Source organism: Mustela erminea, chromosome 4 (genome assembly GCF_009829155.1).
Source record: "Mustela erminea isolate mMusErm1 chromosome 4, mMusErm1.Pri, whole genome shotgun sequence".
Taxonomy (NCBI): Eukaryota; Metazoa; Chordata; class Mammalia; order Carnivora; family Mustelidae; genus Mustela; species Mustela erminea.
The window spans coordinates 17195838-17219301 of record NC_045617.1 but is presented as its reverse complement, the minus strand read 5'-3'; the positions used below and the strand labels follow the sequence as shown (position 1 = coordinate 17219301).

The window sequence follows — 23464 nt, the reverse complement described above, 5'->3', positions numbered from 1 at the left end:
GTATTTACATTCATGGCTAATAGTAAAAGGGCTGTTGACGCACTCTTGTGGCCACTATGTCCACATTAATTTTAAATGAAGAATGAATGGATGGCTCAGGGGACTGGTATGAAACACACGCCCTCTTGCCACTGGGCCAGCAACAGATGAGCAGAGCCAGCAGATCTCAAGATGTCTGGGCGTAATAACAGCTCTTCCGTCAGTGGAAGTGAGTTTGGGTCTGAACCCTGGGCCAGGCAGAGACAGAGGCCACACTACAAGTGTTGTCCTTTTCCAATTTTGTCTCTGTCTACAAAAGTCTTATTACCTGGAAACAGCTAACCTGTCAAGGTGAGAAATAGTCTGTCAAAAATAAGCCTGAAGCAGAGCAAATAGGGTAATTTGTGATCGTGCATGGTCCAGCCTTCAGAGGTGGAAGAAAGTGACAATGGCCTTGCTTATCTCTGCTCCTGGTGAGCTATAGGGTAAAGAGGGGAGTGTTTGAGCCTCTGCTGGCTTTGCAAATGATACAGCAACTGTGGAGATAGGAAGAACGTAACAGAAGAAAAAAACGTGTGTGTCTTCTGCTCAAGGGGTTTACCATCTGGTTTGAAAAGCACACGTCTACCTACAGTGAAAGAGGTGTTCATAAACACAAATGCATCTTGGAATATGAAAGTTCAATGTGAAGGACAGTCACAAGGTCAACACAAAAGGGTGAGCATCTTTCCCTGGCGAAGCTGCTTTTGAGTTACCGACTCATTATTAGCCTTTGAGCTACCCTCAGAATTAATTTATAAGACATGCAGAAATATTTACAAAGTTGTTTCACTTTGTACCCACAGTATCACTCAGGCTAACAGTCCATGTTATTCAGAAAGTAGCAACATATAACTCCGGCCACTTTCCAGCGTCAAAGCTACTCTCAATGCGCAAACACACAGTTGCCCTGGCTAAGGGCATCTAACAAAAGTGATATCCCTTCTATAAGACACTTCTACCTTTTGTGCAATACTTTAGTCAAGGTCAATCTATTACTCTGAAGGGCAAAAACATTGATTTGGTTCCAATTATATCAGTATATTTACTTAAAAATTAAAATATGTCGCTATGGAGGCTTAGCTTATGTTCTTTTTTTAAATTGACATAATGTATTACTTGTTTTGGGGGTACAGGTCTGTTATCTTATATTCTTAAGAAGGGACCTCACAGCAATCATAAAGTATCGTGCAAGTCGAACATATTCCATGAGACAGATATATTCCCTGTAATGGAAATTTGTCACAGTAAGTACTCTGCTCAAATTCAACAGAAACAAGTCAGAAATGAGATAATGGCTACTTGTATGTCTGCCATATGTCTATTGCCTCAAACATCTCGAAGCGTTCTTGCCTTGGTGTTTTCTGCTCTCTCTCTGTAAGCCATCTCCTACGTATCTTATCTTGATACTAACCCCCCTCACTCAAGTGAGAGACCCAAGAGTCAGCCTGGATTCTACGTCCGATGGTACCTAATTCTGATCGGCCACACACTCCTGTCAGTTCCATCTTCTTAATATTTCTCACCTCTCTTTCCTACTCTCTATTTGCCATACCTCTGCTCTGCTTCAGGCTGTCATCTGTAGAGATAAGCAGGATTCTCTAGTGAAGAGCCCTACGAGCTTATTCTTGATTGTGTGGGAGGGACCCACTGGGTCTGTTTCACTGTCACCCTCGATCAGGAGGATGATCTCCACTTTCAAGAGATCCCACGGTTTCCTTGGATGAAAAAAGGAGCTGCAGTTTCCCACTGTGCCCAAAGCCCATAGGTGCTGAGATTTCCAAATAACCTGGCAAATAGCTGATAAAAAGCCAGACTCCTCAACACCAAGGCAAAGACCGCTGTCGTGGGTCCTCGGGTGATTCCCATACTTGCCCCATAAGGAAAGCGCAGCAATAGACAGGCCGTGTGGCTTCTGGGCATGCCTGTGCCAGAGCACAGCCTCAGTTGGAATGCCCTGAGCTTGGGTCCCGTTGCCCCCCGGTGTGGGATGATGAGGAACTCTGACGCCTTGCACACACCTAGGATTTCAAACAGGGATGAGAGATGCCACTATTGTTTGCCCTGTCACTCCTCTGAAGACTATCATCTGTAAACCTTGTCCCTTTTCCACATGCTCTCGAAGGTCAGACCAGGTCACTTTCTGCCTAAACCTTCCCCTGTAGCACAAGGTCCAGATCCCTCACGTGGTATACCAGGCCCTGAATGGTGTAGCTCCAACTCTTTTCCAGGCTCATTTTCTACCATTCCTCCTCTCCTCTCCTTATCTCCATCCCCACTACACACACACACACACACGCACACCCCACAGACATAAAACCCTGTGCCCTTGCCTTCCTACACTGCTACCTGGCAACAGAAATTGGGCCGGAACACAAATGCTTCCTCCTCTGTGAAACCTCCTTGCCCCCTCGTTAGAGATGGGTCCCTGTCCCCACCGCTCTCACTAGGTAGCTCTGTTATAATCTTCCCCAAGACTGGGTCCCGGGACTGTGCCTTGTTGTCTTTGCTGCCCTTCACTGAGCCAAGGCCTGGCCCGCGGTAAGCACTTGAATGCTGGTTGGAGAAATAAGCAAATGTATAAATAAATGATGTCAACTCCTGAAGGCATCTCCCGGAATCCCGCCGATGGGCTTTTTTGCTTTGTGTCCGCGACGCCATCACTTTTCAACTATTTCAATCTGTTGTCGCTTGCTCTTAAAAGGGTTTCACGGACGATGAATCTGGAATCCCCTCTACTACTCCGGAGGCTTCTATATGCAGCGTTGCCCAAAGTAAAATGACAATGTGTAATGCAGAGTCTCTTCTGAAAAACCTACCTACAGCTCAGTTTTAGCCTTCTAAGTGTGTTTTCTTCAAACTGTATCTTAAACAATAATATAAATGTGTAAAGAACTCCAAACATCAACTTAATATTAATGGTGGTAACAATAATGATTGCCTTTAAAGGACTCGACTGAAGTAAAAAAATGACCAAGCAAGTTGAGGCGCAATCGAAATTTTATATTTTTCATCAGAAAAACAATTCACTATCAGTGACAAACAACAGTAAGGCTACTAAAACTACCTGTCATGCATCTAATGAAGACAGATTCTCTGGCGACCACATATAATATGTAATATCCAAAAGTGCTGCTGTAATTCACAGCTAATTAGTGTCATGCCATTATGAGAAGTGTCACGGCCCTAACTCTCTTTCCAGATCTACTCAGACCTCATAAGAGCCGACAGCCATGCAAGGATCACAACAAGCCAATTAGCTCCCACCCCAACCCTGGGCTGCCGCTTCTCCAGCCCGCCCCAGCGTCCATAAATCACGCTCCGTCATGAAGCTCTTCTGACAGCTGTAAGCCGTTGCTGCCCAAGGAATAAAGACAATACTTCCGAGGAAAACATGTGTGGGAAACACAGAGCTAGAAGGGGGGTATTATTTGCCTTCCTGTGGCAGCAGAGCAGTCAGCAAAATGGAAGACCATCAGTTCAGGCTGATTAAGGGGACAACTGCACTAAGAAATCAATCCATGGTCTATCTGACGATTCTCAGTGGTAATCAACGGTCGGCAGTGGGGTCGGCTGTTTGTGTGTTTGTTTTAATGTAGACATATTGAAGACCTTTTTCGTTCCATTTTTCTCTTGGATAGCCCTCCTTCTGGCTAATAAGAAAATGTTCCTTTCAGTAGAATATAATGGTCCGCATTTACTCTGTCCCCCAGTGAATACACAGCAATCAGATAATTTGTTTGAAAGACTCTAAATTGTTTGACTTCATTCAAAAGGAATCTATAATGATATCCTGGTTTCCAAGCAAGGCCTACAAAGCTTCCTAAATCCATAAGCAAGCGCTAGAGTATTCTCAGCACATAAAAGCCAATATCCTTGTAATTTTGTTCTAAGCCTGTAAAGCTGTTTTGTTCCATAATATTCTACTTAGAAAGTGTTCAGAATAGTCACTGCAGCCTGGGCATTATTCAAAGATATGACTCAAGTCGTTCTACTTTTAGTTTGTTTTCCTCATGGAAATCTTCTTCTATATGTTTAATGCTAATCCAAAACATTTAATCTAGCTTTTAGCTAAATAATGATTACCTAAATTTGCATATAAGTATTGGGAAAGCCAAATAAACAAACGGATAGATTTAAATTGGCAATTCTCTTCTATCTCTTATCGTGAAGCATAGAGATTTCCAAAAGACTTGTTTTTTCTCCCTCGGAGTATAACATTCTCATGGAAATCTTCCAATATTTATCTATAAGGATGTTCATGGCATCATACTTTGTAACAGCAAAATAGCTAAAAAATATATAAAACATGAAATAGGTTAAATGATGAAATTCCCATCCAATGGAAGGTTATGTGGTTTCTAAACATAATGATGTAGAAGGATATGAAAGGACATGCAAAATCGTTCACAGGACACTGGGAGACAAATAAGAAAAATGTGGCCTAGGTCCACTGCGTGTGTGTGCACACACAAATATGTGTGTATGTATTTATAAATACAGATAGCATATATACAAACTCATATCTATATTTTTTTTCTTTACAAGATGATCTCTATTTATTTTCTGAGTACAAGTGTGTGTTTATTTAAATATACTTACAGGTGAAGTACAGAAAAAAGCTTGCCAGGAAAGGTATTTAGATATGAAAAATGTATCTTCAGAAGGTGGTATTTTTGATTCTTCTTTGAGCTTCTCTATTTATATAACAAGGCTGATGTTACTTTCATGAGCAGAAAAAAGTTATTAGATCTAACAAAATATTCATGCATGTCCCCCAGGTGTGGATAGGTGTGCTCTAGTATGAAGTCACGGGCTAATGGGACATCACTGTCAGTCATGATACTGTTTCATTATCACCTTGGTCATAAGTAAGATTAGAAAGGTCAGTGGTACATTCCAGAAATGGTAATCAGAACAGCATCCCCTAAGCAGAGTAGACATGAAGCCAAACAATCTGAGAACACCATATGAACTTGGAGCAGGAAGAGGCAGGGGCTGAAGGATGGAGCCTCTGAAAAAAGGTGCTTCAACACCACTGCCCTTACTCCTTTCCAGCTCCTACCCATCTGCCCCGATATTTGGGACTGCCTGGTGTGAGTAAGAAAAATGGGTCCCAAACACACACAGTCTGGCCTGAGTTCAGATCCAGTCAAAGTTCCTAGGACATACTGAGCTCAGGGCTTGCTTCCCGGGTGCACCATGAAGGCCGTCCTGACCTCAGCTCAGTGAGCTAGGCGGACACAATAAAGGTACGTAGGCATTGTGTTCAATAAACATTTACTGCAGGGCAATAAGGATAAAGAAAGGCAAAATCCTTTCCCCCAAAAGGTTTATATCTAGACATAGTGCATACTTTAAAGTGGATCATAGCACAAGATGGGCCCAGGCAAAACAGAAGTCAGAGCAGAGCAAGGAGAGAAAAGGTATCACATGACAGATGGTCTGGTTGGTCTTTAAGAAAGGACGTTCTGGGGACGCCTGGGTGGCTCAGTTGGTTAAGCAGCTGCCTTCGGCTCAGGTCATGATCCCAGGGTCCTGGGATCGAGTCCCACATCGGGCTCCTTGCTCGGCAGGGAGCCTGCTTCTCCCTCTGCCTCTGCCTGCCTCTCTGTCTGCCTGTGCTCGCTCGCGCTCTCTCCCTCTGTCTCTGAAAAATAAATAAAATCTTTAAAAAAAAAAAAAAAAAAAAAAAGAAAGGACGTTCTGTAGCCTTGCAACATACACCAAGAAACAAATTCTTCAAACATTTATTCATTTATTTTAGAGAGAGAGCATGAGCAGGAGGAGGGGCAGAGGGGGAGAGAGAGAGAGAGAATCCCAAGCAGACTCCCCGCTGAGTATGGAGTCTGAGCCAGGAAGGGGGTTCAGGGGCTCCATCTCATGAACCCCAAAATCAAGACTTGAGCCAAATCCAAGAGTCAGACATTTAACCAACTGAGCCACCCAGGTGCCCCAAGAAACATAGATTCTTGAAGGCAGAGACATGCATGTAAGCACCTGTAACTATTAAAGGCCATTCCCAGGTCTTTCTTCCTTCCTAAGAAAATGTAAAGTAAACATGTATTTTACTCTTAATTAGAAAACTACATTTGGCTAAATTGTACATGTCATGGAGTTAACTAAATGCAACTGCCTCCAGCATTTCAATTCTTTCACTGGGCAAAGACAAATGAAACACAAAAAGTCAAACTGTATTGGGGAAAGATCAATTTTTGACAACAGCGTAGTTTTCGCTTTGGGCTTATCATTTCCCTAGAAGGACAGACCCCTAGATGATGCAAAAGTGAGAAAATGCAGCCTGATCTATATGATTGTCATTTCATATCCAGAGCGCACGTATTTGCTTACAGAGAGTCCTATCCGCAGACAGAAATTGCTTGCTAATTTCTGCATTACTCTTGGGCAGTTCAGATTTCATTTGGCACTTATTATGAACATAAGAAATAAGGCAAATTTCAAATTAACCTGTCCATGCTCACACAACAGATTCATTACTACAGACTCTCCAACCCACACTTCAATCACACAGAACACTGGCCCATACCTGAAAGGGCGAAATCTCCTTTCTGGCTTTCACTCTCTCTGATTAGAAAGGCACCAGTCTGATTTTCTGAATATAATAGTTGTTTTTCTGCATCTGTTCTCTTGATTGCTCCAAAAAACCACCTAAAAAAGAGACAGATGTAAACTTTAATTAACCAATCAACAGTCATTTTTTAAGGAGCAGGAAGTCTGGCAAGAAAGTATTCTAACATCAGAAATGTTTGCTATTCTTTACTGAAACTATACCAGGTATAAATGGCACCTTTTGATACTTGAGATGATTTTTCTGGATGTCTGTAATCCTTACCAGGAGTCTTTTAAAAATTACAGAATAGGGATTTGGCTGATGCCTGCTACTACCTCCCTTCTCACATCTGAGTTCTGTTCTGTCTGAGAGGTAATGTGCCCTCCTTCTGTCAAGTTCAAAGCCTCCGGGGTGGGCCCACCACATTAGCCTGCTGGGTCCAAGCTCTATAATTATTCACCACCACCATCAAACTTTCACCGCCTCACCTAACACCTTCTAGGTGCTAGGAGGCAAACACTCCAATCAAAGGAGTCCTACATTTCACATTAAAGTGTGAACAATTAAAAATGTAGTTCTCTGGGCATTAATTTCCCCCCCACCACCACCACCCCACTCCATCAGTTACTGCCCAGTGGCACCATAATATGAGATGATCTTTGCATGCTTAGGAGGAACTTCTCAAATATAAAGGAAATTGCCCTTGGTGGAGAGATAATGTGAAAAGATGTCTCCACTTGGGAAGTATCTTCCTAGTGCCTCCCCCCACCTCTCATCTTTACCCTTCCATCCTGAACATTCCAGATACATAAGTCAGATATTGAACACATATTTGTGAATGAGTTTAATCCCGACAAAGAATTACGGATTTTATTTTATTTTTGAGAATTTATTTATTTATTTGACAGAAAGAGAGAGAACACAAGCAAGGGGAGTGGCAGGTAGAGGGAGAAGCAGGCTCTCTGCTGAGCAGGGAGCCCTCTGCTGATGCGAGGCTCAATCCCAGGAACCTGAGATCATGATCTGAGCTGAAATCAAGAGTTGGGTGCTTCCCTGACTGAGCCACCCAGGCACCCAAGAATTATGGACCTTAACATTGGAGCCAGTCTAAGATGTAGATAAAGTCTGTAGACACTAATGTGATCATATGAGGAAGTTGAGAAAGTTGAGAAGTTGAGAAAACTTCATGACGCCTCACTCTAGAGTCACAAAGTTGATCTTTATCATTTAAGATTTTAGGTCAAACATTTTATCTTTCCAGGTATCTTCTTTAAAAATACAGACACTCAAAGAGGGGAAACATGGGCTTGGGGGGAGACATATAGGCCGTGTGAGGAGCTGCAGGCTGAGGGGAGGAAATACAGGCCACCAAAAACTGGCTCCAGTTGGCGTGACAGGTCATGGACTGGCTTGATGGGTCATGGATACTGGGGGTATGAGTCTACTGAGGGGGATACAATCGGAAGAAAGAGGGGAAGGAAGTAGAAAGAGAGGCACTAAAACATAATCATTACCCTCTAACAAAGGCAAGGTGCTTGTTTACCATTTTGCCAATCATCAAGTTGGAAATACACAATATTAACTATATCAGTTAGGATATGCCAGGTTATATATATGCACAATGTTAAAAATCTCCATGGTTTAAGACAACAGAGATCTGTTTTTCCCTTAGCTGCATGTCCATGGAAGGTCACGTGGGCTCTGATCTAGGTCTGTCTCTCCACTCCCCCCCTCACTGAGCCACCCAGGTGCCCCTCTAGGTCTGTCTCTAGCTCTACCAGGGCATTTCCGTCTCCATGCTTCCTCAGCAAACGTGGAAGCAAACGTGAATTATGTGGCCAACCACAGGCTGGTTCCTGCAGCTTCTAGTTAAAGTTTCTATACAAGAATGAAACCATTGCAAATAAGTCTTATGTTTGTGCCTAAATACAAAGAGAGTAGGAAACACAATCACACCATTCTCCAGAAGGCAGAGAGCTGGCATTGTTTGGTAGACTGCACTAAAGACCAGCCCGCTGATTCAGTATCGGGGGCCAAATCGATGTCACAGACTATTGCTTATCTGACGGAAACTATGGCAGGCATGGTGACAATCCGAAGGGCTATTTAACCAATTCACAGAGAAAGAAAAATGCATGTTTTCTATGAGTACAGAAATAAGTCAACAGAACAATGGAAAAAAAAACAACAACAACAACCTCAAACAGACCCAAACACACAAATTAGAGATGAAAGTACAGACTATTCAATAACCAATGTTAGTACCATTAAAAATCCATATGGAAAAAATTAATTGATGCTACTTACAATATACATCATAGTTTTACGTGGCTTAATGACCTAAAGCAAGCTTTAAAACTTTCTGAGGATACCAGACTAGGGAAGGTTTCTTAGATAAGACAAAAAGAAAAGGACATTAAAAACCTTAAGGGAAAAGATTAATAATATTTCTTACACCACAATGAAAAGATTATCATGAAATAAAATTAAAATACAAGCCAGAGGGGCGACTGGGTGGCTCAGTCGGTTAAGCATCTGCCTTCGGCTCAGGTCCTGTTCTCAGGGTCCTGGAATTGAGCCCCACATTGGGCTCCTTGCTCAGCAGGGATCCTGCTTCTCCCTCTCCCACTACCCCAGCTTGTGTCCTCTCTCTTACTGCATGTCTCTCTGTCAAATAAATAAAAATAAAATCTTAAAAAAAAATACAAGCCACAGACCTGGAGAAAATATTTGCAAAGTATATAATCAAGAAAGAAGAGTGTTCGAATTACATAGAGACCTGTAATCAATTAAAAAAAAAAAAAAAAAAGACAGGGGCGCCTGAGTGGCTCCATTGGTTAGGCGCCCTACTCTTGATTTTGGCTCGTCATGCTTGGTCTCAGGGGTCATGGGGTCAAGCCCTGCCTTGGGCTCTGCGCACAGAGGGGGGCTCTGCATGGAATTCTGTCCCTCTCCCTCTACTCCACCCCTACACCAGTGTGCTCTTTCTCTCTCTCTCAAAATAAATAAATAAATCTTTACATACTTCTTAAAGGCTTTATTTATTTCTTTGGCAGAGAGAGAGAGAAAGAGAACACAGGCAAGGGGAGCAGCAGAGGGAGAAGTAGGCTCTCTGCTGAGCAGGGCACGCAGTGCGGGGCTCAATCCCAGAACCCTGGGATCAGGCCCTGAGCTGGAGACAGATGCTTAACCAACTGAGCCACCCAAGCACTCCTAAAAGGAATTTTTTAAAAAGAGATAACACAGTAGAAAAATTGGCGTAGTATATAATTGTACAGTTCATAGAAAAAGAAAATCCAGTAACTAAGAAAAATAAGAAAAGAAGCACAGTCTCTGTAGCAATACTACGATCTATACCAATAAATATTAAAACAATGAAATTTCACACTTTTCAGGTTGGACAAAATTTAAAACTTTCACATTCGGCCATTGGGAAAAATGTGCAACAATAATTTTCCTACAATACTAGAGGCAATATCCTGTGGTACAACTATTTCAGGGAGCAATCTAGCAATATCTAATAATGGTATTTGTATACCATTCAACTTCACTTCTACATTATATGCCATATGTGCTCAAGGACACGAATCACAAGAACATTCACTGAAGAATTCTAGCACTGAAACATTGGAAACAACCTAAAAGTCCATTGTAGGGAAAGAGATAAACTTAGTTACAGATATAAGGTAGAATAATACACAGCAGATAAAACAAACTGTTGAGGGACTAAAGGGAGTTGAAGACTGACACATACTACTGTGACGTCATTGAAGTGAGCACATAAAAAAATTATATATTTTCATGGACAGTTGCATGCTTAATGAAAGCCAATAGTTAATAGCTAATAGTATTTTTTTATTCCATTTCCTGAAATGGCAAAATTTCTTTGCACCAACATTTCAAGCACATTAGCAGCATGGATCAAATATACTGATCAACCCCATGCGTTTCCTTGCTTCTGAGTATATTGATTATGCATCAGCATTAACATGTTTGCTCAAAATATAAATATTTAAACCTTTACAAGAATTACAATTTATCTGTCAGAGTAAATTCTTAGAAGTATGATTATATCTCATATATCTCATCATTCTCAAGAATAAATTCCATTATATATTTTCAATACATACATTACATTTATATTTTGTATAATCAAATCTGTAAATGATGTATTTTCTCTGCCCAATATACGTATAAACAAGCAGTTTCTGTAAATCAAAGACAGAGTAATTTTACAACATTTGTAGAGAGGAACTCCGTGGTAATTTTTTAAAAATCCTTTTTGTCTCACCAATTTTAGATTCTTGCACATACTCATTTTACAAGGCAAATCACACCAGTATTGACTCCACAGTAACAATGAAATGGATATAAATATTTGACTGGATGCATCAGCTCGCTTAATACCTGGAATTTTTCTTGGCTGAGCTACACCAGGAACTGAATAAAAAAGTTGTTTTCTGGAGGTAGTGTCATTACAATGCCATCTTTCATACTCAGTAATGACGCAACCACGGAGAAAGATAATTCTTTCCTCCCTCCACATATAGGAAAAACATGCCTTAATCTGTGGTCTGAGCCTGTGGCAAAACGGTCATTCTTCTCCATTCTGCCTGTTAGAGCCCCTGTTGGCCCCATTCCGGAGGGTCACGCACACCCCAGGCCTGTGTGCCCACCACAGCCACTTTCAATGCCCTCTTTCTGCTTTACTTCTTGTGTGCAGTAAACAGTAAGTGCTGCGAAGTAATCAGGGTATCTCAGGATGGATCCAGGGAGAGTCTTACAGGGAAACACCCAGGAAGAGTCTTACAGATCAGTGACCCTTCAAGTGTGGTGCCTGGACCAGAAGCATCCGCATCACGTGCAAACATGTTAGAAAAGGAAATTGGCAGGTATCTCCCATACCTCTAAATCAGAGACTGTGCGGTGGTGCTCAACAATCTGGGTTTCACTAAGTCACCAGATGCATCTGATCCACAGTAAAATCTGAGAACTACTGAGTTATAGAAATAGTAAAACAAAAAAAAAAGTTAAACAATTTTATGAGACAGCTGAGAATAAAAAGAGTTTGGTGTTTACCTGTGGAAAATTATCCAATAAAATGACCCTACACACACATTTTATTGATCTTTAATGAAACTAATCTTTATTGCTATGCCAGACTCGCCATGAATGAGATCTTGATTAAGAATAACCAAAAAGGGGGCGCCCGGGTAGCTCGGTGGGTTAAGCCTCTGCCTTCGGCTCAAGTCATGATCTCAGGGTTCTGGGATCGAGCCACACATCAGGCTCTTTGCTCAGCAGGGAGACTGCTTCTTTCTCTCTCTGCCTCTCTGCCTACTGGTGATCTCTCTGTCAAATAAATAAATAAAATCTTAAAAAAAAAAAAAAAAGATAACCAAAAAGGAGAAGGGACTCATAATAACCTAGGAGAGGGAAGTGCTTCAAATAGATGAAAATGAAGCAAAAAGCATAATGTTGGTTTTGAATGTGACTGAAGTCTAAGGTTTATTTTGCAAACATTTATCCAGTGTCTACTGTGTATAAATTCTGACCCAGACCCAGAAAGATCTGCAAGATATATACCTGAACAAAAAAGAGTAAACTGTAGAGTAATCAAAATATTAGTTTTATTTATATTTTAAAAACCAACAAACCAAAACTGATATGTGCTTACTTCTCTGGAGATTAGTAAGTGATAACAAAAACATTGGCAAACAAAAACAAAAACAAAAACCTTTCACTTTTTACTCTGCATTCTTCCCCATAATGTGTATATATTTATAGTAAAGGTAGTTTTATATTACTTTGCAATCTACTTAAACAGAAAAAACATCTAAGGAAGCCAATCAGAAATATGCTATAAAAATCCGCATGCTATATGAGAGCTGAAGTAGAAACTTTGGCAGTTAGAATTGATAGAGACAAGGAAAATCTCAAAGGAGCACGGGAAGGTGCTGATGGATGAGGAGGGAAACAGACAGGAGAGCAAACATAACCCCAGGGTTTCAAGTCTGGACGACTGAAGAACAATAGACCCAGCAACACATTAAAGGCAGAGCACCATAAAGATTATGAGCTACAGCATCTCGCTGGGAAACTCAACCTCTCTATGCCTGGAATGGACTTTGTCGTCTGTTAGCGAAAATAATAATAACTGCCAGGTAGGTTTGTTTTGAGAGTTAAAAAAAAAAAAAAAAAATGATGTGTATCAAGGGCCAGGTACCTGGCCACATTTATGATCAATAAATAGCACCTACTTTCAGAAAACGAATTTAAGGGAGAAATTATATATTTGGTTTTAGATGTGTTAGGTGGGAGGTCATGATGAAACATGAATGAATATGTGGATGTGATCTCACTTCTCTAGATGTGTTTGGATGGCAAGTTTCCTCCCCAGTGGGTCCTGCCGGCTCGGTCTTGACTAGGACATGCCGCCACCAGGGGGCAGTAGGCCATTTTACTAATTCAGAAAGGCTGAAGCTGTAGTGTGGTAACTGGAAGTACTTTATTTGACAAAAAAGACAAAATTAGTCCTAAAAAAAAAAAAACAGAATGTATGCATTGTTACTGAATATCAACATTTAAATAATATAGATATCAATCAAAATTTAGGGAAATCAACAAGTAAATAGATGTGGTACCTCCAGGGGCACCTGGCTCACTCAGTTGGTAGAGCATAGAATTCTCAATCTCAGCATCCCAAGTTCAAGCCCCATATCGGGCACGGAGCCTACTAAATTAAAAGAAAATTGTTTTTAAATAAATGCGGTACCTCCCCAAATATGTCCTCATCTCCTCCTAATACTTTTATTCTGTCCGCTCTGCTGACTGGCACAAAGTAGATGTCTAGTACTCTCATAATTCTGATCTAATGGTGTTAGCTTCCTCCTACATTTTTTTAAAGTAAGCTCTATGTCCAGTGTGGGGCTTGAACTCACAACCCCAAGATCAGCAGCGGCATGCCCTACTGACTCAGCCAGCTAGGCACCACTCATCCTACATTTTTAAAAAGAGAACACCTATTCCTAATAACTGCTGGCTAACATTCACAAAGTTTAACATATCATTTCTTTTCCCCATGCCTCCCTCACAACCAAGACAGCTGACCTTCAACCACAGTAGACAGACCCTGAAGAAAAATAAGTTTCTAAAACCAGCCCCAGAAGAATGCTGGTGCCCTTCCAGAAACTGCGGAAAGGAAAATGGGCAGATCCGCGTGGCACAGCCACCCATGAGGGAGGTAACCTGGGGTGCCTGCCCAGGTGGGAACTCGGGGTCAGCTCTGTCTTTATTGTTGTCATCGCAGACACAAGTTACAGTGCATAAAACCACCCATCATCCTCACCGGCGTGGCTTGCGGGCATCAGACACTAACATCTGCAAAACACCTACAGTCTGCAGGGTACGCTCACCATCGCAGTTAGTCCCTTATCATAACTAAATCATTCGCATGGTCCCCGGAGCCGTGGCAGTCCTCCGCGACCGCCCTGCATCTATCTGCATCTGGGCAACACGGCCAGGACAGCCGCTGAGGTAGAGCCCCTTCCTGTCTGGGTACGCAAGGCCCTGCCCTCTACTAAACCTCCCGAGGCTCAGCGGCCCCTTTAGCTCACAGAAAATGCACCCTTTTCCCACTTACAGAGCATAAGGACAAAGAAAAGGCAATTAATGCTCACATGTATTTTGTTATTCATTCCCTCCTTTTCATTTCCCTCGTCGCGAACTTTGTCCCCTTCATCATCACCACTTAGATTATGGCAACGTTCCACTCTCCGTGCTCCCTAATGTTAACAGCTTCTGCGGTTACTGATCAGATCCAAGGAGGCAGGGTCTGCTGTTAACAGCGTCACATGCATTCCCGTGGACTCCCCAGCCTGGCTCACGCCGTGGCCACTAGATGATTCATTTGATCCTACGACCAGATACAGCTCCCCGATGCACACACATTAGTAAGTTTTAAGGGTTCCCTTTGCTTAGGGAATAAAATCCTTATTGACCTGGAATTTCAAGCCCTCTGCATTTCTGGACACCAGCCATTCCCTGAGCAGTGTCTTCCCTACCATCCACTCTTCGGCTCCAGCTAAACTCATTCTCTTACGGCTGTTTGCTCTGGCATGGCTTAAATCCGCCTCCCCAGAATTCCCCAGAACAGTGACCATCCTCTGGGTTTCTCATGTAGCATACGAAAGTTAGAGCTGCCTTTTTTTTTTTTTTTCCTAGTTATTCCATGTTCACTTGAGGCTACAGACCTCCCCAGTACAAAGCCTAACTTTACCTAATATGACTTTTTTTTTTTTTAAGATTTTATTTATTTAATTTGGCAGGCAGAGATCACAAGTAGGCAGAGAGGCAGGCAGAGAGAGAGGGAGGGGGATGCAGGTTCCCCGCTGAGCAGAGAGCCTGATGTGGGGCTCAATCCCAGGACCCTGAGATCATGACCTGAGCCGAAGGCAGAGGCTTAACCTACTGAGCCACCCAGGCGCCCCCCACCCCCATATGCCTTTTGGAAGAGTTAAATAAATACTTGTTGATGAAACAATACATTGTACCCAGTGTGGGCATTTATAGGTCTTTCAGTTTATCCTGAATGTTGAACTCGATAAAGCCTGTGTTTTCATGTAATCTTTTATTTGCTCTTGCCACATACTTGGGAGTGTTAAGCGCTTTTGGGAGAAGCCTTATCTGCTCTGGGCCAGTTGCAACAGAGATTCACATGTTAATTGGCCGCAGACCACTGGTTCCAATCTGACCACTCTCTTCCCCCAAAAAAGAGCATTTGCCTATGAACGTAAAGATAAAAAATGAAGCCGATTTTCCTGTCCTCCCAAACACAAGCGGATCAGGGCTGCACACATGTAAAAAATGTGTGATAGCGTGAAAATGTCACCTTCGATATCTGAGGTATGACTTGCAGTCACAAAGAAACCAGGAAGCTCCTTGCTGGGTTCATTTGCTAAAGCTTTTTTTGTAGTGGTTCACCTCTACGGTCATCATAAAAGGGGAATTTGGAAGGAACTTCTTTAGAAAGGAAGTACGATGAACTAATTGGTATTTTCACCCCTGGAGAAGGTGTGGTGCTATATGTTTGTAAGGATATGATTGTAACCTGAACCCTCCTGCCAGGGTGAGGTATTGTCAATACCTCACAAAAAACTGAAGAGTGGAACAAAGTTCAGATAGCGATCCAACCTCAAGGCACTGCTTTGGTCTCACAACCATCTCCTATTTGTATAAAAGGAAATGGAAGCTAATATTGATTTCTCTTTTTTTTTTAAGATTTTTTTTTATTTATTTGACAGAGATCACAAGCAGGCAGAGAGGCAGGCAGAGAGGGGGGGGAAGCTGGCTCCCCACCAAGCAGAGAGCCCAAATGCGGGGCTCAATTCCAGGATGCTGGGATCATAATCTGAGCTGAAGGCAAAGGCTTTAACGCACTGAGCCACCCAGGAGCCACTGATTTCTCTTTTAAGATAAAAAACAAGAGCGCCTGCTGGCTCAGGCGATGGAGCATGCGACTCTTGATCTCTGGGTCATGAGTCCAAGCCCCACAATGGGCTTGGAGCCTACTTAAAACAAACACACACACAAACAAAGTGTGTGAATATATAATGGCATTTCCAATCATTAAGCCTGAAATATAAGTGTAAACTCTGACCTGTCTACTTTGTTTTTATATGTTTTTGATAATGTTTGTCCTAGAAACAAGAGAAATATGGATTAGAGTTGAAAGCATTAATCATTAAGGAGTTTCCATCTTTGTCACATCCAAAAAAAGTAAATGCAATTGATTTTTATAATGTCTAGGAAAATGCCTTATTTCACAGAACACCACACAAATGTTCACTCCAATTCTTTATTTGACTAAGCTTTTGGGTACCAGTATAGCTTTTTAATAGTTACAGGGAGCACTAATTTAAGAGGTGACAGCCCCAGGACACCTGGGTGGCTCAGTGGGTTAAAGCCTCTGCCTTCGGCTGAGATCATGATCCCAGGATCGTGCATCAGGCTCTCTGCTCCGCAGGAAGCCTGCTTCTTTCTCTCTCTCTGCCTGACTGTCTGCCTACTTGTGATCTCTGTTTGTCAAATAAAAATATAAAATAAAAATAAAATTAAAAAAAAGAGGTGACAGCCCCAATTAGTTTCCTATCCAAAAACAAACAAAAAAACCCACAATAGTTATCTTCTCTCATGAATCATTTCCTTGCTCACTTCCAAGAAGGAAAAAAATGAAAGGAACTTTTTAATTTACTTAATTTTAAAGAATCTTAATTCCTAGTATCATGAATGACACTTTATTTAAAGCACTGAGTATTCTTCTTGAAAGATCTTTAAATATGGGGCACCTGGCTGGCTCAGTCACTAGACCATGCAACTCTTGATCTGGAGGTAGTGAGTTCAAGCCCCACCCTGGGCACAGAGTTTACTTAAAAAAAAAATAAAGATCTACAAAATAACTTGTTCTTTGGGAATGTTCACTGAATCAACAAGACCAAACGTTGAGTGTAGTGAGCCAGTAGTCCTTGCGTGTACCCTCTTCTAGATGGGTTAATAATGTAACACTCTGTATCACTTATTTCCATTAAATCTTGTATCCCAAATCACACAGTACACAACGTGAAGTATCCTAACCTTCTTCTTACCCTACATGGTCATACTGATATTGTTTTCTGTGTGCTTCATTTGCTAAAATATATCAGTAACATTCATTTCATACTAACTATATAGAAAACAGATGAAGAAGCTTAGGAGCAAAAGAAGGCTCTATTTCTTGTCCTTTGAGAATTTTAGATTATCCAGGGAGGGCAAAGAGATCGTTTTAAATGAGTAATCAGAAAGAAAGTATCAAAAACAAGAGGAGTATTTCATTTCTTAAGGGAACTGCAATCCAAGAAATAAATAACCCAACAGTGTGTCAACAAGGGAAGGCATCTTAGAGAAAAGACCCTTGGAATAAGGATTTGGAAGAGATAAGAAATCCAAAGAAATGAAGGACAAGGGCATGTCACAGGTGAAGAACCAGCAGCATGTCTGTGAGCAGACTGGTTTGATGGGCAATGGTCGGGGAAGAGGGTCGATTAAATGTAGAAGAAACAAAACCAGTTTTTTGATGTTTACAGGCACTCCCATGTAGGAACAACTAACTCCACAGTATAAGTGGCTCTTCGACAAACAGTCAAAAAGTACATCAGGAAGAGGATAAGATAGTTCATTTAAGATTTAACACGGTAAGGAATTTTGAGTTCTGGGCACACCTGCAAAAAAGATGGGAAAATCTGACTTGTTTTTTTTAAAAATCAGTGAACAAATATAAGTCCAAGTGTGGAAGGCAGGAGCAAGGGAGAATTATTCTATGGGAGGCACACAGGAGAGGAGATCCGAATTTTAGAAATAGAAATTTTTATGAGGATCCATGGGGACAGTTCTGAAACTTAATGTAAATGCGTTTTAATGAGTACATGCATTCTTGGGAAGAGAATGCAGTGTTTCATTAAATTCTCAATGACGCCTGTGACAGAAACTACACATCTCCTTCAATAAGGCTAAGTGGCTTTTTTTTTCCAGGTTCACGCAAGAACTGGTACCAAGACTATAACCACAGCCTACCACCATAAAATTCCTTCACTCATTCATTTTTCATTCAACAATTATTTATTGAGCACTTACTATGTGTCAGGCTCAGTTCCAGTTGGTAGAAATAGAGCAGTGAATGGAACAAACCGGAAGTCCTGACTTTCTTGAACTCCCATACCAATGGGGAAAGATAGACAATAAGTAAAATAGATGAATATACAGTATGCTTGAAGGTGATAAGTGCAAAAGAGAAAAAAAAAATGAAGTAACATAAGAAGGAGAGTAGGCAGCAACAGGTGGCAGACAGAATTCCAGAGGGTTTGCCTCTGTGTTCCTGAACTGAAAGGGATCAAAATAAATTCAGCCATGGAGAAAAACTGGATAGAATCTTTGGAAGGAGTAGACAAATAAGGACCTAATCCATTCTAGGATTGAGACAATATCCAGATTTCTCAACTGTAGCTTGGCCAATATCTATTCGCATTTTTTTAAGGTAAGAAATAAATGATACCCATCAATTTCATTGTTATCATCAATATTTATGGAAATGCAAAACACCAGAAGCTTTAAGTATCCTCCAAGGGTCTCCTTGGGTGCTATGGCTCTTTAGTCAAAGAAAAATGAGCCATCTGTTGAGGAGGAAGAGTACCCTTTAATTTAAAAGAAACAAAACAAAACTATACATAGAATAGAAATAATATTTCTGATTATACAGGAATTGTGGAGGTAAGATTTCTTTCCAGATAGCTCTTAAATCCATATAAAACTCAAAATGTTTAAGTGAAATCTTAAAATTTCCCATTTGGCAAACATACAATGAAAAACAAAATCTCTATTCTCTTAACCTACACACGGCACAAAGACATATATATGTGGATGTGGTTGTGGATACACGGGGGTACGTGTGTAGTGTGTGTGTGTGTGTGTGTGTGTGTGTGTAGGTGTGTACCTACTGCTACCAACACAGATGTGTACTAGATTCACTGACTTTTAGAGGCTGAAATGAAGCAGGTGTCCCAAGCCAGACAAGAGGTGAGACAGAGTCCACAAAGGTCCCAACGGACACACACATTCTCTTTTTCTTTTCCTTTCATTTTAATAATCTGCTCCTGCTCACCCACCTACCAACTCAACATTACTATCATTAATACTTACCAATAACCACACCAGTATTAATAACTGAAGGATTTATAACCTGCATAAATGCCCCCACTGGACTCAGAAATGGAAGACGCTGAACCACTCCACAAAGCAGCTGGTTCTTGTCAAAAGGAAAGCCAGAAACAGTGCCAGAAAATACACCTTTTGTTTTCAGTGTCAACAAGCTGTTTGTCAGGAAACAAAAGGAAGGTCTGCCACGCTGGTGGATTTTTCTAAAACCTGAAAATTAGCTCTCGGCTTGTTTTTGCTGAGAGTTACAGGAAAGGGCAGTCGCACAAGAGTATCAGGGCCCCACTCCTCCGAACTGCTCTGGGGAAAGCCTGCCTCACGTGTGAGAAGGAACAGGGTCCCTCCCCACCGACCCCGCCATACTTCTTAACCTCTCGAGGGCCTCAGTTCTCAAACTCCAGTTTGCTAGGAAATTTGCCAGGAAGAGTGTGGACAAGGCAAATGCTCCCAGCTCAGAGGTGGGGCTCCCGATGCTACAGCTTCCCAAGTGCCCCAGAGAATTAATTCTGAGGCTGGGAACCCAAGAGTGAGTTTGGAAAAGCACAGCTGTTCTCTGAAGGGAAAGAATTTCTCTCACGTCTGCCATCGCCCACACCAAACCCTGGTTCTCTCTGGTCCACTCTGCCCCACACCAGACCCCACTCTTATTTTCATCCCAACCAAAAGATATACATTCAGCCCAAACTTTGTGTAAAATTGGTGGAGAGCCAAGTGCAGTCTAGAGTTACAAGTTCAAATACATTAGAAATCTCTTTCCTCGAAACTTGGTTATCAAGTGCCCTGAAGAAGGAATTTCCCAAACTGCTCTTTTCCCTCAGGTCCAGAGCCCCCTGCCAGGTTGCTAAGGCCCCTCTCCTTTTCCCCTCTCCTCTGGATCATGTTTTTACAACAAAATACCCCAGATTTTATATGCAAAGCAATTTAGTTCTGAATCCCACCCGCACTCCAAAGGAGCATTCTGGGCCTCCTTCTGTATTCTCCAACAGACATTCCATTGTTCTGCTCATTAAGGCCCAACCACTCTAGGTCTTGTTTCTCAACAGCACAAACAACCAGAGCTTTGAAAATAGAATTTTTTTAAAGCAAGATAAATCCTTAGGCAGAGCACCTCTCACACCATCCTCCACACAGCGGGTAGCAAAAGAATTACACATACTCTTGCTGTCAAAAACTAGTCCACGTCTGAAGATAAGGGTGAATGAGCAGAGTTGGTTTTTTTTTTTTTTCCAGTTACATTTATGTTTTAAAGAATGTAGTTTATTAAAATTATGAACTTCTTAAACTAGGTTAAAATATTTTTTCTCTCAAAGTGTCTTCAGAAGAGGATAAACTCAGGGGCACCTGGGTAGCTTAACTGCTTAAGTGTCTACCTTTGGCTCAGATCATAATCCTGGGGTCTTGGGATGAGCGCCCCCAGTGGGGAGTCTGCTTCTCCCTCTGCCCCTCCCCCAGCTCTTGCTCTCTGTCTTTCTCTCAAATAAATAAATAAAATCTTTTTTTTTTAAAGAGGACAAACTCTAATGATACACAAAGTAAATATTAATCGTAAGTAGCACATGAACTATTTGCGTGCAAGTTTGTGTTCAGAGAAACTGAGCTATACCCTGCCTCAATGGTCACCTTACTAATCATCAAATTGCAATTACATAAGGTTTATTCCATAACTCTGGTGATACAAATAATGATCTAGGTACAAAAATGCTACCTTATTTGTCTGGGATTAACTGAAGAAAGAACTCAGTGAAACACACGGAGTATAGTAAATTCTGACTTGTCAAGCTGCAACCCAGAGAAGTGTTTTTATAAATCTTAGAGATTTGAAAAGACGGCTGCTGGGATGAGAGCACAGGACAGGAACACCCTAAAGCCTTGGAATTGGGAACCCCCCCTGCCCCAGTAAGCCTGAGAAGCAGATCTTCCTAAAACTTTTCCTTCACACCCCTTTCCTTGGGTTCCTCTTTCTGCTATTATTCGATTAGTTCTTACTTCCCAAGTACACTTATAAGCTCCAAGAGCAAAACCCTATCTTTTTGCTCATTACTGCAATTGTCAGAGTCTAGCACAGCACCAGATATTAAACATGCCCTCAACAAATATCTCTGAATGAATACATGAATGAATGAACAAATGATTGCTTGGGGGCATGAGTCTCACTGTTAAATGTTAAAGCTGACCAAACAACTCGAAACAAAATAAGACAAGAATATAGAATCATCTGAAGATGTGGAACAGAGGGCGAAAGAAGAAGCCAGATTTTATCCGTCGTGAATATCCTCAGAGCTAATCAAGTGATCATAGTCCGAAGAGGAAGGTGACAGTAAAAGCAATCACAGTAAGACTAACATTTGGATTCCACTTCACAACTCCCAGTGTCATCACTGACATTATGGCATTTGTTCTCATGGCAAATCTTGGGGCCACATGAGCAGGCGCTTCAGTAGTTCTACTTTGTGGAGTTAGGAACTAGAGCTGAGTGGAGAGCATAAGCAAGGCCAGTGTCTTAGCGGATATGCCAGGACTGTGCCCACTGTGCACAGCGAGACATATGGAGTTGTCCTAACCTCATAATCCCACTCTACAGAGTAGGTCAGAAATATAAAGAAACCATGGCAGAAAGAGGAACACCAGGTTGAAAATGTTATAAATAGGTATCAACATAGTTTCACCTAAATTCATAGAAAACTACCCCACAATGTGACCATAATTTTAAAAAGGGGGCACACCCCTTTCACTGGGAGTTAATAAGATCTTTTATAATATCTCTCAGGTGGAATGCTGAACAGAGTACACCATTGGTATGCACAAGTGTAACAAGTCACATATTTTCATTTCTCATTTTTAAAATTTCTCTTTAACTTCACTGATTTTTCCAGGAAAAAAAAGAAAACCATGAGATTTACCCTTTATTCTCTTTAACATTTTGCCTGAAAATATATGGACAGCACAAAGGATGGATAACTTTCAATAGGCAGGAAGCACCAAATTTGTTTCTAAAAATGTTCCCATAGAATAACAAAATATACTTTTATGAAGTTAAACACTAATTCCTGTTTATTATTTAGAGGTAGGCTTGGTTGCACAAGGATCAAAATTTGAAAATGAAAAGCACAAACTAGGATTCAAATAAATATATAAATAAGCAAAGCAATCCCAAAATTTAGATGATTTTACAAATAATGAATTATGAAGCTTAATACTTTAATTAAGCTTTTCCTAAACTGTCAACCAAAAAATGATCAAGCATTTCAAAAGTAAGATCAAATTGTCATTTATTCTTTTTTTTAATTTATTTATTTTCAGCATAACAGTATTCATTATTTTTGCACCACACCCAGTGCTCCATGCAATCCGTGCCCTCTATAATACCCACCACCTGGTACCCCGACCTCCCACCCCCGCCCCTTCAAAACCCTCAGATTGTTTTTCAGGGTCCATAGTCTCTCATGGTTCACCTCCCCTTTTAATTTCCCTCAGCTCCCTTCTCCTCTCTAACTCCCCATGTCCTCGATGCTATTTGTTATGCTCCACAAATAAGTGAAACCATATGATAATTGACTCTCTCTGCTTGACTTATTTCACTCAGCATAATCTCTTCCAGTCCCGTCCATGTTGCTACAAAAGTTGGATATTCGTCCTTTCTGATGGAGGCATAATACTCCATAGTGTATATGGACCACATCTTCCTTATCCATTCGTCCATTGAAGGGCATCTTGGTTCTTTCCACAATTTGGTGACCGTGGCCATTGCTGCTCTAAACATTGGGGTACAGACGGCCCTTCTTTTCACTACATCTGTATCTTTGGAGTAAATACCCAGAAGTGCAATTGCAGGGTCATAGGGAAGTTCTATTTTTAATTTCTTGAGGAATCTCCACACTGTTCTCCAAAGAGGCTGCACCAACTTGCATTCCCACCAACAGTGGAAGAGGGTTCCCCTTTCTCCACATCCCCTCCAACACATGTTGTTTCCTGTCTTGCTAATTTTGGCCATTCTAAATGGTGTAAGGTGATATCTCAATGTGGCTTTAATTTGAATCATTTATTCTTTCTATGGAAAATGGTATTACAAAATCATTATCATTTCAAGAGTCAATCAAAGAAAATGAGTCAAAAATAAAGGGGAAAATTTAT

The 23464-nt window shown here is 41.3% G+C and overlaps 1 protein-coding gene across 2 annotated transcripts in view; it reads right to left on the bottom strand.

Moving 5' to 3' along the window:
• The window catches only part of FRK (fyn related Src family tyrosine kinase), a 138784-nt gene that overhangs the window by 39885 nt on the left and 75435 nt on the right, over positions 1-23464 (bottom strand). For both annotated transcript variants that reach the window (XM_032338776.1, XM_032338775.1), the window contains one exon: positions 6566-6687. In XM_032338776.1, the coding sequence (XP_032194667.1) occupies positions 6566-6687 (122 nt within the window). The remainder of the gene's footprint in view (positions 1-6565; positions 6688-23464) is intronic.